Source organism: Equus przewalskii, chromosome 15, assembly GCF_037783145.1.
Source record: "Equus przewalskii isolate Varuska chromosome 15, EquPr2, whole genome shotgun sequence".
In the NCBI taxonomy this organism is placed as follows: Eukaryota; Metazoa; Chordata; class Mammalia; order Perissodactyla; family Equidae; genus Equus; species Equus przewalskii.
This window is the reverse complement of record NC_091845.1, coordinates 77,596,997-77,609,965: the sequence shown is the minus strand read 5'-3', so window position 1 is coordinate 77,609,965 and position 12,969 is coordinate 77,596,997. Positions and strand designations below refer to the sequence as shown.

The following is a 12,969-nucleotide window of genomic DNA, read 5'->3' as shown; positions in this document are numbered from 1 at the left end:
GTATTTTACAAGACCAATGCTCTAACTCCAGCTAGAGCTGGCTGAAATATACACTGTATCAGTAAATTACTCAGGGCAAAGTGAAACTGCTACACAACATTCATAAATTCATTAACTGTAACTATATTGGTCAAATTTGTCTTCACTATAATTCTCAATATTCATTTCTGCTGACTCCTGGCAAAGGACTCAAGATTTATCAGTCCAGGTCTTTATATCAGTATGTAAATACTAAAGGTCTTTATATCAGTATGTAAATATTGAAGAAACAGAAATCAAAACTTTCACATTACCTAACCTCAAGGTTTAACGATCTTCTGTCTGCTGTATAAAACAGATTTATGGAAGATAAAGTACAACCCAATTTTGTTAAAGGTCATGATAACTGTGACGTAATTACCTGGACTAGGAATCTGGTCACGGTATTTTGGAACTTCATCGTTCAGAGTCTGAAGCATAGCCCACATTGTGAACGAGAAGAGTGCAGCCAGGAAGCCATAAAAGACTAGGTAGAAGAGCAAGATCAAACCTGTGAAAGAAAAGAAAACTTATGAAATTTGGAGAAACACACATACACTGCACATACGTATGCACATACGTGTGCGGCCAGGTTAAAAAAACAAACCAACTATTGCAAGGCTAGGATTCCAAGCTATGCCATGCACACAGCCAAATATATCCATATTCAGAATGACATGAATTTGCCCAAGCAAGGGATATTTCAGCAGGTAGCACCCACCCATCCGTGATCCCCGAATCCTCTCATACTTTCAAGTACAAGTAGGTTCCATAGATCATACTCTAGTTAAAGGTCAGAGCTTTAAAATTCCAGCACATAGGGGAGTGTTTCCCAAAATGGACTTGATGCCCTCTAGAAAGATAAAAGACGATTTCAGGAGGGACAAAACTCCCATATGCACGTGTTCCTTTAAAAGTGGCAAATAGGAAAGAATAGTATATCAACCTCATATTTCACAGACAGTAATTATTTGGATAATTTTAAGTTTTATAAAGTGAGTTGATTTAAAGAATAGCCAGGAAATGTGCAGAGAAGGCAAACCATGAAGATGGGATTCAATGAATAAAGTTTAGAAAACTCCTCTAGTACAAGGCTCATGCAAAAGTGAGGACAGGACCAGAAACAAGCACCCACTCAAGGGGACTGCCGAAGCCTACTGCTAAGCACAAAGCAGGAGCTGGCCGACCACATGTCAACATCCAGAGCCTAACTTAACCTTTTTTCCCTCACAATCTGGAAACACTAAGATCCATCCCAAGCTAGGATTTATTTTGGGAACATCAAAAATCAATTATTTTTTTCAAATGTCTATATTCAAAGTTCTAACATTAGAAGTGGAAGATTACATATTAGAAATATACTGTTAAAGTCATACTTGTATTTAAATGTTTAAAAATTGATCAAAGAATATTAAACAAATCTCCAGACACAGCAATAGTGAAGAACATTTAATTTCCCAGAGTTGAATCAACATCAGCTTTATTTCCCAGTCTTAAAAAATCTACTTTTCTGTTTGCCTGACTCTATTCCTAGCAGAGTGGCTGGAGCAGGGGTTCCTAACCTGGAATCTATGGACCCCTGCTGCAGTAAGGATTAACTGCAGAGCTTTCAAGACTTCTGCAATAACATATTTCTGAATATATCCCTTTTTATTTTTTACTGGGGAGCGGGCTCTACAATGTTCTTCTGATTCTCAAAAGATCCTACCACCTCAAAACAGATTGCGCCGAAAGCTAGACAACTTTTATTTCTTAATTACGAGCCAGGAAACTATTTGCCCCCTTTTCAAGTAAAGGGGAAATAGATAAAGCAATTTCATTTTAATTTAGTTCAGCATAGCCCCATCCTCCCCCCACCCCAATTACCAGGAGGCCAAAATAGGGAGGAAGAGGACAGAATGAAGACAGGAGGACAGCATGTCACCTTCAGACAGCATCACTTCCCTACCACATACGGCAATTCTGTTGCAGAAAAAGAAAAGAAAGACCAATCTCAAAGAAGTGATCAGTTTACTACAGAGGGAAAGAAACAAGCAAAGACCAAAGGCTCATTTAACGAGATACAGGAGAGAACTGATTCTTTCAGATTCAGACTTTTGTAGGAACTAATGGATAAAATGCTGCACACAGCAGACCAGGGTCGACAAATACATGAACGTAAGGGTGTGGGCTGTGCTCCAGTCAAACTCCACTTACAAAAACAGGTGGACTGGGGCCATAGCAGTTTATCAACCGATGCAGTAAATGTTAAACTGAAGAAATTTGAAACAAAAGTGCTGAGAGTTTAATTATTTAGCTGTGTTTGTAAGTCATCTCAAAATATTATTGGGCCGGCCCCGTGGCGTAGTGGTTGAGTTCGGCATGTTCTGCTTTGGCGGCCAGGGCTCCCAGGTTGGGATCCCAGGTGCAGACCTACACCACTGTCAGCCACACTGTGGCAGCAACCTCCATACCAAGGAGAGGAAGACTGGCACAGTGTGAGCCTAGAGCTGATCTTCCTCAAGCCAAAAACATTTTTTAAAATTCTTATACCATTTTCAAAATTTGACTTTAAATTTCCAGGAAAAATAATGTAAATAGAACTTATAAAAAGTTACAAAGCAAATAAACATATAACAGACATGAACAAGGTGTATCCAAATACACTTTCCAAAGAACCATTACACAATGAAAAAAGTGTCAAAACTCCCTCTAGAGAGCTACACTCATAAAACAGACACACAAATTAATAGCCGTGTCCCAAATGTGATGCCACATACTAGTGGCCATTAAGTCAATTTTTAATGTAGGGAGTATAAAAACAAGTAAATAAGTGATTTCCAGCACTGAAATGAGTTTTTCCTACTTGTATGAGACACTTTTGCCAAAACCCAAATGTAAAAATTAAAGTTAACCTCACTTATAAATATCATATATGAAAGACCACTCACAAGGGTAGCAATATCAGAAGATAAAAACGGATGTTTACTCAAAACAAATACCCGAAAGTTCACTGCTGTCACTGACATTCCTGCATCACCATGTTGCCATCCTAACCACCCAGAAGCACAACCGTCGCTACGGCCACACTTTCCCTCTCAGATCCCAGGGCACAGACAGAGCAACGGCCAGACACCTCCAACCTTCTGCCCTCCTTAACATAGAAACTGACTCTCCTCCTCTCTCTCCAGTTCTGTTCCTTGAGAAGCCCCAGCATGTAGACTCTTTCCCTCCCTCTTGTGTCTTCCTGGTGAGGGGACACGTGGCGGGACAGACGTGGTGAAGGCCGTGCAGCAGGCTGGTTTTCCACACGGGCTCCGCTCCAGTGCCAGCCTGACTGCTCTCCCGCTGTGACCTGGGCAGGGATCCCAATCTACTCCCGCCTGAAGAAAGGGGTAATAGTCGTACCCACCTAATTATCCACATTATAGAAACGAAAATAAAAGTCAAGAGATTTGATGACAAAACTCTTCAGGGGGGAAAAAATGCCAAAAACAAACCAGAAACATTTCTGAAATGACACTGCAACTAAGCTTTAAGGCTAAACTTAAGGTTTAAAGCTTAATCAATTGCATTTTACTCTCAAAAAATGTTTTCACAAATGAGGTTTGATTCATGCGGACTCTATAAAAGAAATTAAGCAGCAAGAAAGCTGACCATGGTTTCACCCAAAGGAGAAATGGGTCCTGTCCAGCCACTATGTTTCAACCTCAACTAGCTGTCTGACAATTCAGTTCCGGCACCAACCACCTGGAGCAGCCGACTCCACTATTAGTGTTAGGGCTCCGTCCTCCACAAGAATGCCCTTACTTCAGATGCCACCCAAACTTCTGACCAACGGGATACCAATCTGGGAGGTTCCCATTGCCCCCTCTGGTTTGATAATCCACTAGAATGACTCAGGACTCAGCAAAGAGCTATACTTAGGATTACAGTTTTGTTATAAAGGATTGTGAAATCTGATAAACAGAAACCTCCCTTAAAATGAAGTTGGCAGGCCAGAAGGGGGAGCTCTCACGCCCCATGACGATGGCAGAACCCAACAGGAAGAAGAAAAACTTTGTCTTCTTAAATAGGAGTTCAGCCAACGAGAGACAGTCACAACTCAGCCAATGAAAAGCACTCTACTTGGAACTCTCAATTCCTCCAATGGACTGTTCACAACGGCCCTCCCCACTTCCTCTTCCCTTCTTTGGAAGCTTCTCCTACCCTTGTTCCTCGGAACTTGCACGTGGCTTGCTATGGCTGCAGATCCTGTAAGGCAATTCTTTGTTGATCCCAAGTAAACTCATTTTGCTGGAGAAATAACTGGCTGTCTATTTGTTTAAGGTCAAGAGGACACACACAGGGTGGGGTCTGGGAGGGAATGCAGTTTCTACGCCCTCTCTGGTGGAATGAAGGCACATCACCCTCCAGCACATCAATGTGGTCCCCACCCTGGAAGCTCCACTAAGCTTCAGTGTCTAGAGTTTTTATTGGGGTTTCATTACACAGGAATGGTGAAATCATTGGCCACATGATTGAGCTCAATGTTGAGCCCTCTAATCACATGAGTGGTCTTTCTGGGGACCAGCCCCCATGGAAGCCATCTAGGGGCCCACCAGGAGTCACTATTAGCATAATAAAGACACTCCTATCACTCAGGAAACTCCAAGGGTTTTTAGAAGCTCTGTGCCAGGAACCTGGGACAAAAACCACCCAAATTCTTTATAACACCAGCACACAATACAGGCACAGGGCAGTCATTAGGCTTCGAGGCCTGGACATACACATCCACTCAGCACACTCCAAGATCCTGTGATCTGACTCCCTAACTCTCACAAACTTCCTAATTACCTGAGGGTACCAAGATACTAGAAAGACTGTGCCTCTCCTCAGAGAACTCTGACTAGAAACTACTTTCCCTTGGTAAATAAATTAGCATTCTTACAGTTTAAAAAATTCAACGCAGAGGCAGGCATAAATTTTTTAAAAACTCAATTTTATATAGACAAGTACAAGCTTAAAATCCTTTGTATATCTGAATTTTTAAAACTTTTTTTTTTTTTTGAGGAGAAGGATGAGCCCTGAGCTAACATCTGCTGCCAATCCTCTTCTTTTTGCTGAGGAAGACTGGCCCTGAGCCTACATCCATGCCCATCTTCCTCCACTTTATATGTGGGACGCCTACTACAGCATGGCTTGCTGAGCAGTGCCATGTCTGCACCCAGGATCTGAACTGGCAAACCCCGGGCCACTGAAGTGGAATGTGCAGACTTAACCACTGTGCCACTGGGCTAGCCCTAAAAGTAACTTTTTATTGAGGTATAATTTACACTACATTCATCTATGAACGGAATTGCTAGGTCATATGGGTAACACCATGTTTAGCCTTTTGGGTGAGTGCCAGATCGTTTTACCAAAGCAGCTGTACCATTCTACATTCCCAGCGGCAGGGTTCCAATTTCTCCACATGCTCATCAACACTTCTTATTGTCTTTTTATACAGCCATCCCAGTGGGTGTGAAGTGGTATCCCACTGTGGGTTTAAGTTGCGTTTCCCTCATGATTAATGAGGACGAGCATCTTTGCATGAGCTTACTGGCCATTGTGGCTTCTTTGGAGAACTGTCTATTCAGATCTTTGGTCCATTTTTAAATTGGGTAGTCTTTTTATTGGAGTTCTAAGAGTTCTTTATATATTATAGATACAAGCCTCTTACCAGACATATGATGTACAATTATTTTCTCCCATTCTGTGGATTATCTTTTCACTTTAATGATAATGTCCTTTAAAGCAGAAACGTTCTTAACCTTGACGAAGTCCAATACATCTATTTCTTCTTTGGTTGCTTGTGCTTTTGGTATCGTATCTAGATACCATTGCCTAATCCACAGTCAGGAAGTCTTCCATCTATGTTTTCCTCTAAGAATTTTATAGTTTTAGCTTTTAAGTTGTCTGTCTTTGATGCATTTTGAGTTGATTTTTGTATGTGGTATGAGAAAGGGGTTCAACTTCACTGTTTTGCATGTGGATATCCAGTTGTCCCAGTACTATTTGTTTAAAAAACCATTTGTTGGGGCCAGCCTGGTGGCGTAGTGGTTAAGTTTGCACACTCTACTTTGGCAGCCCGGAGTTCAGGGTTCAGATCCCCGGTGTGGACCTACACACTGCTCATCAAGCCACGCTGTGGCGGCATCCCACATACAAGATTGAGCAACAATCTTCCTCAAGCAAAAAGAGGATGACAGACAATGGATGTTAGCTCAGGGCAAATCTTCCTCAAGCAAAAAGAATACTGACAACAGATGTTAGCTCAGGGCCAATCTTCCTCACCAAAAAGAATTTTTTAAAGTGCAGTTTATTGTATGTTAATTATACCTCAATAAAGCTGTTCAAAAAATAAAAACTTAGGACAAGCGCTAACTTAGAGAACTGGCCAAATTGAAGAAAAATTCAGTGAGCTAAAAAATCAAGCCAAGGTATTCTGCAATACTGGGCAAGAGGGCAGGTTTGAAAATTGTTGAGACATGGGGGACAGAACCAGAAAATCAACAAATCCAACAGGAATTCCACCAGAAGAGAGAGGAGTGGGAAGAATGCTCAAAGAAGTAACAAATTTTGTGTCTAGATTGAAAAATATTGGAAAATATCCCATACCTGCACACAAACAGGTAAAACTGTAGAACACTAAAAATCAAGAGAAAGTTTCTTAAAGCTTCGAAAAAGATAAAACAGATTTTACCTAAGGCAGAGAAACATGACTGACATGTCTCATCAGTCAAAAGTGAAACAATATATTCAAACTGAGAAAAAATGACTGTAAACCAAATGATCAATCAACCAAGGAAACAAAAGACACTTCCAGACACACAAGCACTCAGAGAATTTACTGCCCTCAAATCCTACCTGAAAAAACTGGTCATCAACACAAAAGACCTGAAGAGCAACAGCAAACAACTGCTAACAACCCAAGTGTCCATAAAGCAAAGAATCAACGAAACATAACGCACAATGGAAAACTATAAACAGTAGTTAAAAAAGGAATGAAAGCTAGCTCAAAAACCCCAAGTGGGAAAAAGTAACCTCAGAACGACACATACCACACGCTTAAAATTAAAACACTCAAAAGAGTTATAGAATTCTATAAATACACGTATATAGAGTGTTTGTTAATGGACCAGAAACTTACAAATAAAACTCATCAACAGTGAGTACCTCTGAATACGGGAGGTGGGGATGGGGATTGGGGTCAAGGATGATCTGAGTTTTAGCTATAGTCTTAATTTCCTGTTTTTTTTTTAGAAAAATTTATTTATATAATATCTGTCTATCTTGGAAAAAAGGACAAAGCTCATTCACTAAATTCCAAAAACATCTAAGACAAAGAGGAAAAATATATAACGTAATGGTGAGCAAAGAAACCAGTAAAACTTACTAGGTAACACCTAGGTAAGTGTTGATTTTAATTTCTCTTCCTTACCAGGTCTGAGGAATAATTTACATACAATAACTTTCATTGATTTCAAGTGTACAATCCCAGGGAGTTTCGACAGTTGCACAACCTGTGAAATCACCACTAAAGATACAGAATATTTCTATCACCTCCAAAAACTTCCTTGTGCCCTATGGCAATCCACACACACCCTTCGCCAGACAGTCAATGATCTCTTTAAGTTACTGTATTAGTTTGTATTTTACATAAAGTTAAAATTTTTAATGGTTAAATTTAATATCAAATTAAAATTGCAAAATTAATATGGCAGGAATAATTTTATAGTAGTCAAATAATAAAAGACATTCTCAAAGTGGGTTAAAATCCACTAAATGCTATTTAAAGAAGGAAACCTAAAATTATAACACATGATGGTTGAAAATAAAGTAGATCTTGGCTAATAAAAAGAAATGTAGATGTGGCCTTATTATTGTAAGCAAACTAAAATTCAAGTCAAAAAGCATTAACAGGGCGAAGCTATTTGTCTTAATAAAAGTAAATAAAAATACATCAAGATACAGCATAAAAGCCACGAACCTTCGTGATGCTAAGTGCCTTAAAATATGTAAAACAAAAGGAGAATTACAAAATTTATCACAATTCAGCCTAGAGATTTTAACATACCTCTTCCAGAAATCCACCGATGAGGTAAACAATAACAAAAAGGTCACTAAGTATTTTTAAAACATAACTAAAGTTACCTAATATCTGTAGAACTTTGTAGTCACCAGAAAATATACTCTTTACAAACTTGGAACATTGCCCCCAAACTGACCATGACTTAAATTACAAAAAACAAAAATAAAAATCTAAAAAAAACCCCCACACCTAAAAAAAGGAGGCCAATCCTGGTGGCCTAGTGGTTAATTTCAGAGGGCTCCACTTTGGCACTGGCATTTGGTTTGGTTGATAGAACCACTCTTCTATCAGTTGCCATGCTGTGACTGTGGCTCACATACAAAATAGAGGGAGATGGGCAACAGACGTTAGCTCAGGGCAAATCTTCCTCAGCAAAAAGAAAAAAAAAATCAAGGCCACATCCTCTGAAATCAAAGTAAATATGTTAGAAACTAAAACAAAAATTTAGCAAATGGACTTCAAAGTAATCCTTGGATTCAAAAGACAACAAAACCTGAAATATTCAAAATTCAAAACAATAATGTAGTCAGAGCAGAACAAAGTAAAATCCACAGCTTTACATGTAGTCACTTAAAAAACAACTAAGACTAACAAAGCTGGGTTTTTAATTCAAGACTAAAATAAATTCAAGGAAAGTAGGAGAGATTTAAGATAAAAGTACAAATTAATGAAAAATGCAAAAAAAATCATTTAATTTGATCAATAAAACCAGTTTATAATTAGTAAATTTGAAAACAGATGTAATATATGATATTTCTAAGAAAATAAACATTTCCCAATCACAGGTTTTTACAGAAAATAAACAGAGCTCTACCCCTAAAAGAGACACCATGTCCCAATGGCTTTAGTTGGTTCTCCCAATTTTCAAGGCATAGACTCCTTTTCTATACATAAACTATCCTTTTCATATGCTCCGTCTAAGTTACCTAAATGGTTTTTACAATGCTAGCACTATCCAGATACCAAAACTGGACAGAGCCCTCACATAAATTTCAGACATTTATTTCACTTTACAACCCTTCCCTGGAGCTTTCATACACTATAGTGTGACCCTGACACATGACTAGATCCAGATCAACACAGTGGCCAAGAAAGGGTCCATATAAAACGGAGCTGTGCATGTAACAAAGCTGGCAATTCACATCAGTGAGGAAATGATGGATTATTCAAATTTTGGGATAAGTGATTAAACAGGCCATAAATGATTGTTAAATTTGCGATAATGTCACTTTAAAACAAGTACAATTTTTAAAATAAGAGAGTTAAGAGACCAAAGAGAGCAAAAAGATGAGCAAGCGACTGTGAAGAAATGGAGACTTAGGAAACACAAAGATCTCTCAGGGCAGTTACCAGACGTATTGCCTGCCCATCACACCCAGCGCAGACCAGCGCCCACCAAATGGACAGAAGTGGGTCAAGAGTGATAATCTCCAATGCTCAGGAAGTCCAAGGGAAACAGGTACTTTCATCTACCGCCAGTGGGAGTATAAATTGGTACAGCTTTTTGGAAGAACAATCTATTAATATAAAAATAAGCATATACTATAAACTGGCGACTCCTTTTCTCAGTATCTACCCTAGATAAATAGTTGCACACATACACTGCAGCAATTTTTAAGAGAAAAACTGGAAACAATCTAAATAGCCCTTAGAAAGAAATATACACATCTTGGATATATATCTCTACATTATGAAATATTATGCAATGATTCAAAGGAACGAGATAAATCTATATATACCAACATGGCAACACAGCAAAGACACTGAGTGCAAAAAAAGGACAAGTTCTAGAACATACATTTTTTCCTGTGACTTATGTATAAGTAGATTACTTATTCCTACATAGTCCATACATACTCACATACACATACACACGTATATATACACATATATAAATGCACTGAAAAAGGACTGGTAGGAAAACAGATAATCATTATTTGTAGGAAAGACTCTGTGATTGGTGGAAGGCGGTCAAGAGAAACATGAATGTATTGGTGTGTTCTTTTTCTCCAACATTCAATTAGGAATATTTACATATACAGAAAGGTTGAAAGAAATGCAAGTGGACATCCATAAACCCACCTAGATTCTAGCTAAAATTCTACTATTACATTTCAGGTTGCAGATGTCAGTACACCTCACCTCTGAACACTTCAGCAGGCATACTAACTAAAATTGAGGCGAAAAAGTTACATTCAGTGAAATACACAAATCTCCAATGTACCTTAGACGGGTTTTGACAAATGCATTCGCCTATATGATTCAAAACCTCTATTTCAAGATAGAGAACATTGTCACTGCCCTGTAAAGTTCTCTCATGCCCCTTCCCAGGCAATCTCCACGCCCACTGTCCCAGAGGCAAACACCATTCTGGGTTTTTGTTGCTTCTTTTAGAACTTCATATAAATGAAATCACACAGTGTGTAGTCTTCTGCTCAGCCTCACTGTGAGATTCATCCGTGTCTTGTGTATCTGTACTTCGTTCTTCTACTGCTGAGAAGTACTCTACTGTGTGGACACACCAGTTTGTTTATCCATTCTCCCGCTGATAGACACCTGGGCTGTTTCCAGTTGAGCTACTACGAATATTCTTGTACAAGTATTTTTTATGGACATATGTTTTCATTTCTCTTAGGTAAACACCTAGGAGTGGAACTGCTGAATCATGGGGTAGGTGTATGTTTACTTCTGTAAGAAACTGCCAGCCCTTTATCCAAAGTGGATATACCACGTGTTACATTGTAAAAAGCATTATAGTTAAGAGAGGTTACCCAGAGAAGAAGCTGAGGATGACGGTGGACTTACTGATTACAGTCCCGTAGTGCATAATGACCATTTGGTCAACGACAGACCCCATATAGGTTGGTGGTCCCATATAGCCTAGGTGTGAATAGGCTGTACCATGTAGGTCTGTCTCAGTACTGCAGGGGAGGAAGAAATTTTCCTGTATGCGTCTACGTCCTTCTGGCTGGTCTAAGAATTAAATTGACATGAGACAGAATGACAGGAGAAAAACAAAAGTTTAATAACATGGATACATGAGAGAAATCCAGGAAAACTGACTAACTTGCCAAAATGGTGGAAGCTCTCCCCTTAAACACCATCCTCAGCTAAAGATAAAAGAAGATGCTGGGGGTGGGAGGAGAGTCAGGGACTTCAAAGGGAAGGAAGGCAGTTCACAGGCAGGTGAAAAGGAGCGAATGTTTGGAAAACAAGTGTGTGTTTGGCCACACAGAAACAGAAGAACAGAGCGGAGCCCAACAAACAGGCTTTTCTAGGTTCCTCCCTGTCTACCACCTAGTTCATGTTATGCTAAGGTGACAGCTCGCTTCCCCCCTCCGAGACAGGTTTATCTGAATCCTTCCAGGGAGTTAAGGGGGAGGGAGTAAGGAAAACTCTGAGTCTTTGTTTCTTAAAAATAATCAGCCTAAAATAATCCTCATGTTAAAGAGGTACACTTTGGGGTGGCAAATTTTGTTCCCCTTCAGTACACTCTGATGTTCGCACAATGACAAAATCCTCTAACGATGCATTTCTCGGAAGGCAGCCTGTTGTTAAGCAACACATGACTGTATCCACATCTGTACTGTAAAAATTCAAACAATGCTGTTACTTTTGTTATATGAAAAGAACGAAGCCGAGAGTTCACATCCCATTTAAGACCAGCTCAGGTTTCTGGGGTCAGCCTACACTGACCACTAACCGTAACTTCTCAAGTGGAGGTCAGCAAACCACAGCAGCTGCCTGTTTTTGTAAATAAAAGATTGAAACAGAGCTGGGCCCAGCAGTTTACATATTGTCCGAAGCTACAAGAGCAGAGTTGAGTAGCTGCAACACACACTATACGGCTGGCAGAGTCTAAAACATTATCTGGTCCTTCAAAGAAAAAGTTTGCCACCTCCAGTTCTAAAGCATTTGTACAGGCCTTGTTTTTCATTCCCAAGTGACATTTGAAACATCTCATGCAACTTTTCTCTTCTAGAGCAAATTAAGACCAAGAGATTGAAAATGAGTAACTAGCCTAGATGGAGACGGCAAACTAGACTTTAGGGCTAGGTTTTGAGTCCTACTCTGGTCATCTTCTCAGAATTTTGGTATGCTTCTCAGATTAAAAATATTATGTAGCCACAGGCTCACTTTGACTGTGATGTCCTATCTGGAAACTTTCAAATGAATGAGAAGTTGAGTGGAACAGAATCATGATGAGCTAAGGGGAGTCATGGCTTTATGTACAAGTATCTCCACAAATAAGACTTTCACAGCACGGAGCTATACCAATTAACCCACAATACCCTCAACTTTAGCCCAAGGAAGAGGTGAATCACAAGCTGAAACTGATTAAATGACAATCTGTTCATCAGAAAAACAGCACATGCTTACTACATGCGAGATGCCATAGGGCTGTAAAGTGCAGAGGTAAATCCTGCTCTGTGAGAACAGCCAGTGAGTAGGAGCAACACACACAGACTATAATCCAGGACGCAAAGGTGCAGGTGTCACAGGAGATAAATGTGGCATTACTTTCCCCTAGGCATATCAGAGAAGGCTTACAGCAGAGCTGGGCACTCAAGCTAGGTCTGTGGAGGAGGGAAGAATTTATAATGCAGAGAATGAAGGGCAGAGGGAGGGAATGAGCAGGGCATTCCAAACCAGGGAGCCTCAGATACACTGATTTGGCTACAACATGTGGTGTATGGGGAGTAAAGTGGGAAATGACAGGTTTTAAGGTTGGAAACTTAGTTCTAAGCTGATATGTAATAATCCTGGAATGCCAGGCTGTCTGGAACTTATTTAAACCTTCTGAAAGCAATGGGGATCCAAATACAGTTTTAGGGTATGGTGAGTAGCATGATCAAAGC

At 39.7% G+C, this 12,969-nt stretch overlaps 1 protein-coding gene across 1 annotated transcript in view; it reads right to left on the bottom strand.

Moving 5' to 3' along the window:
* The window catches only part of ATP1B3 (ATPase Na+/K+ transporting subunit beta 3), a 40,830-nt gene that overhangs the window by 19,945 nt on the left and 7,916 nt on the right, over positions 1-12,969 (bottom strand). The window contains exon 2 of the mRNA XM_070576211.1: positions 401-529. Coding sequence (XP_070432312.1) covers positions 401-529 — 129 coding nt within the window. The remainder of the gene's footprint in view (positions 1-400; positions 530-12,969) is intronic.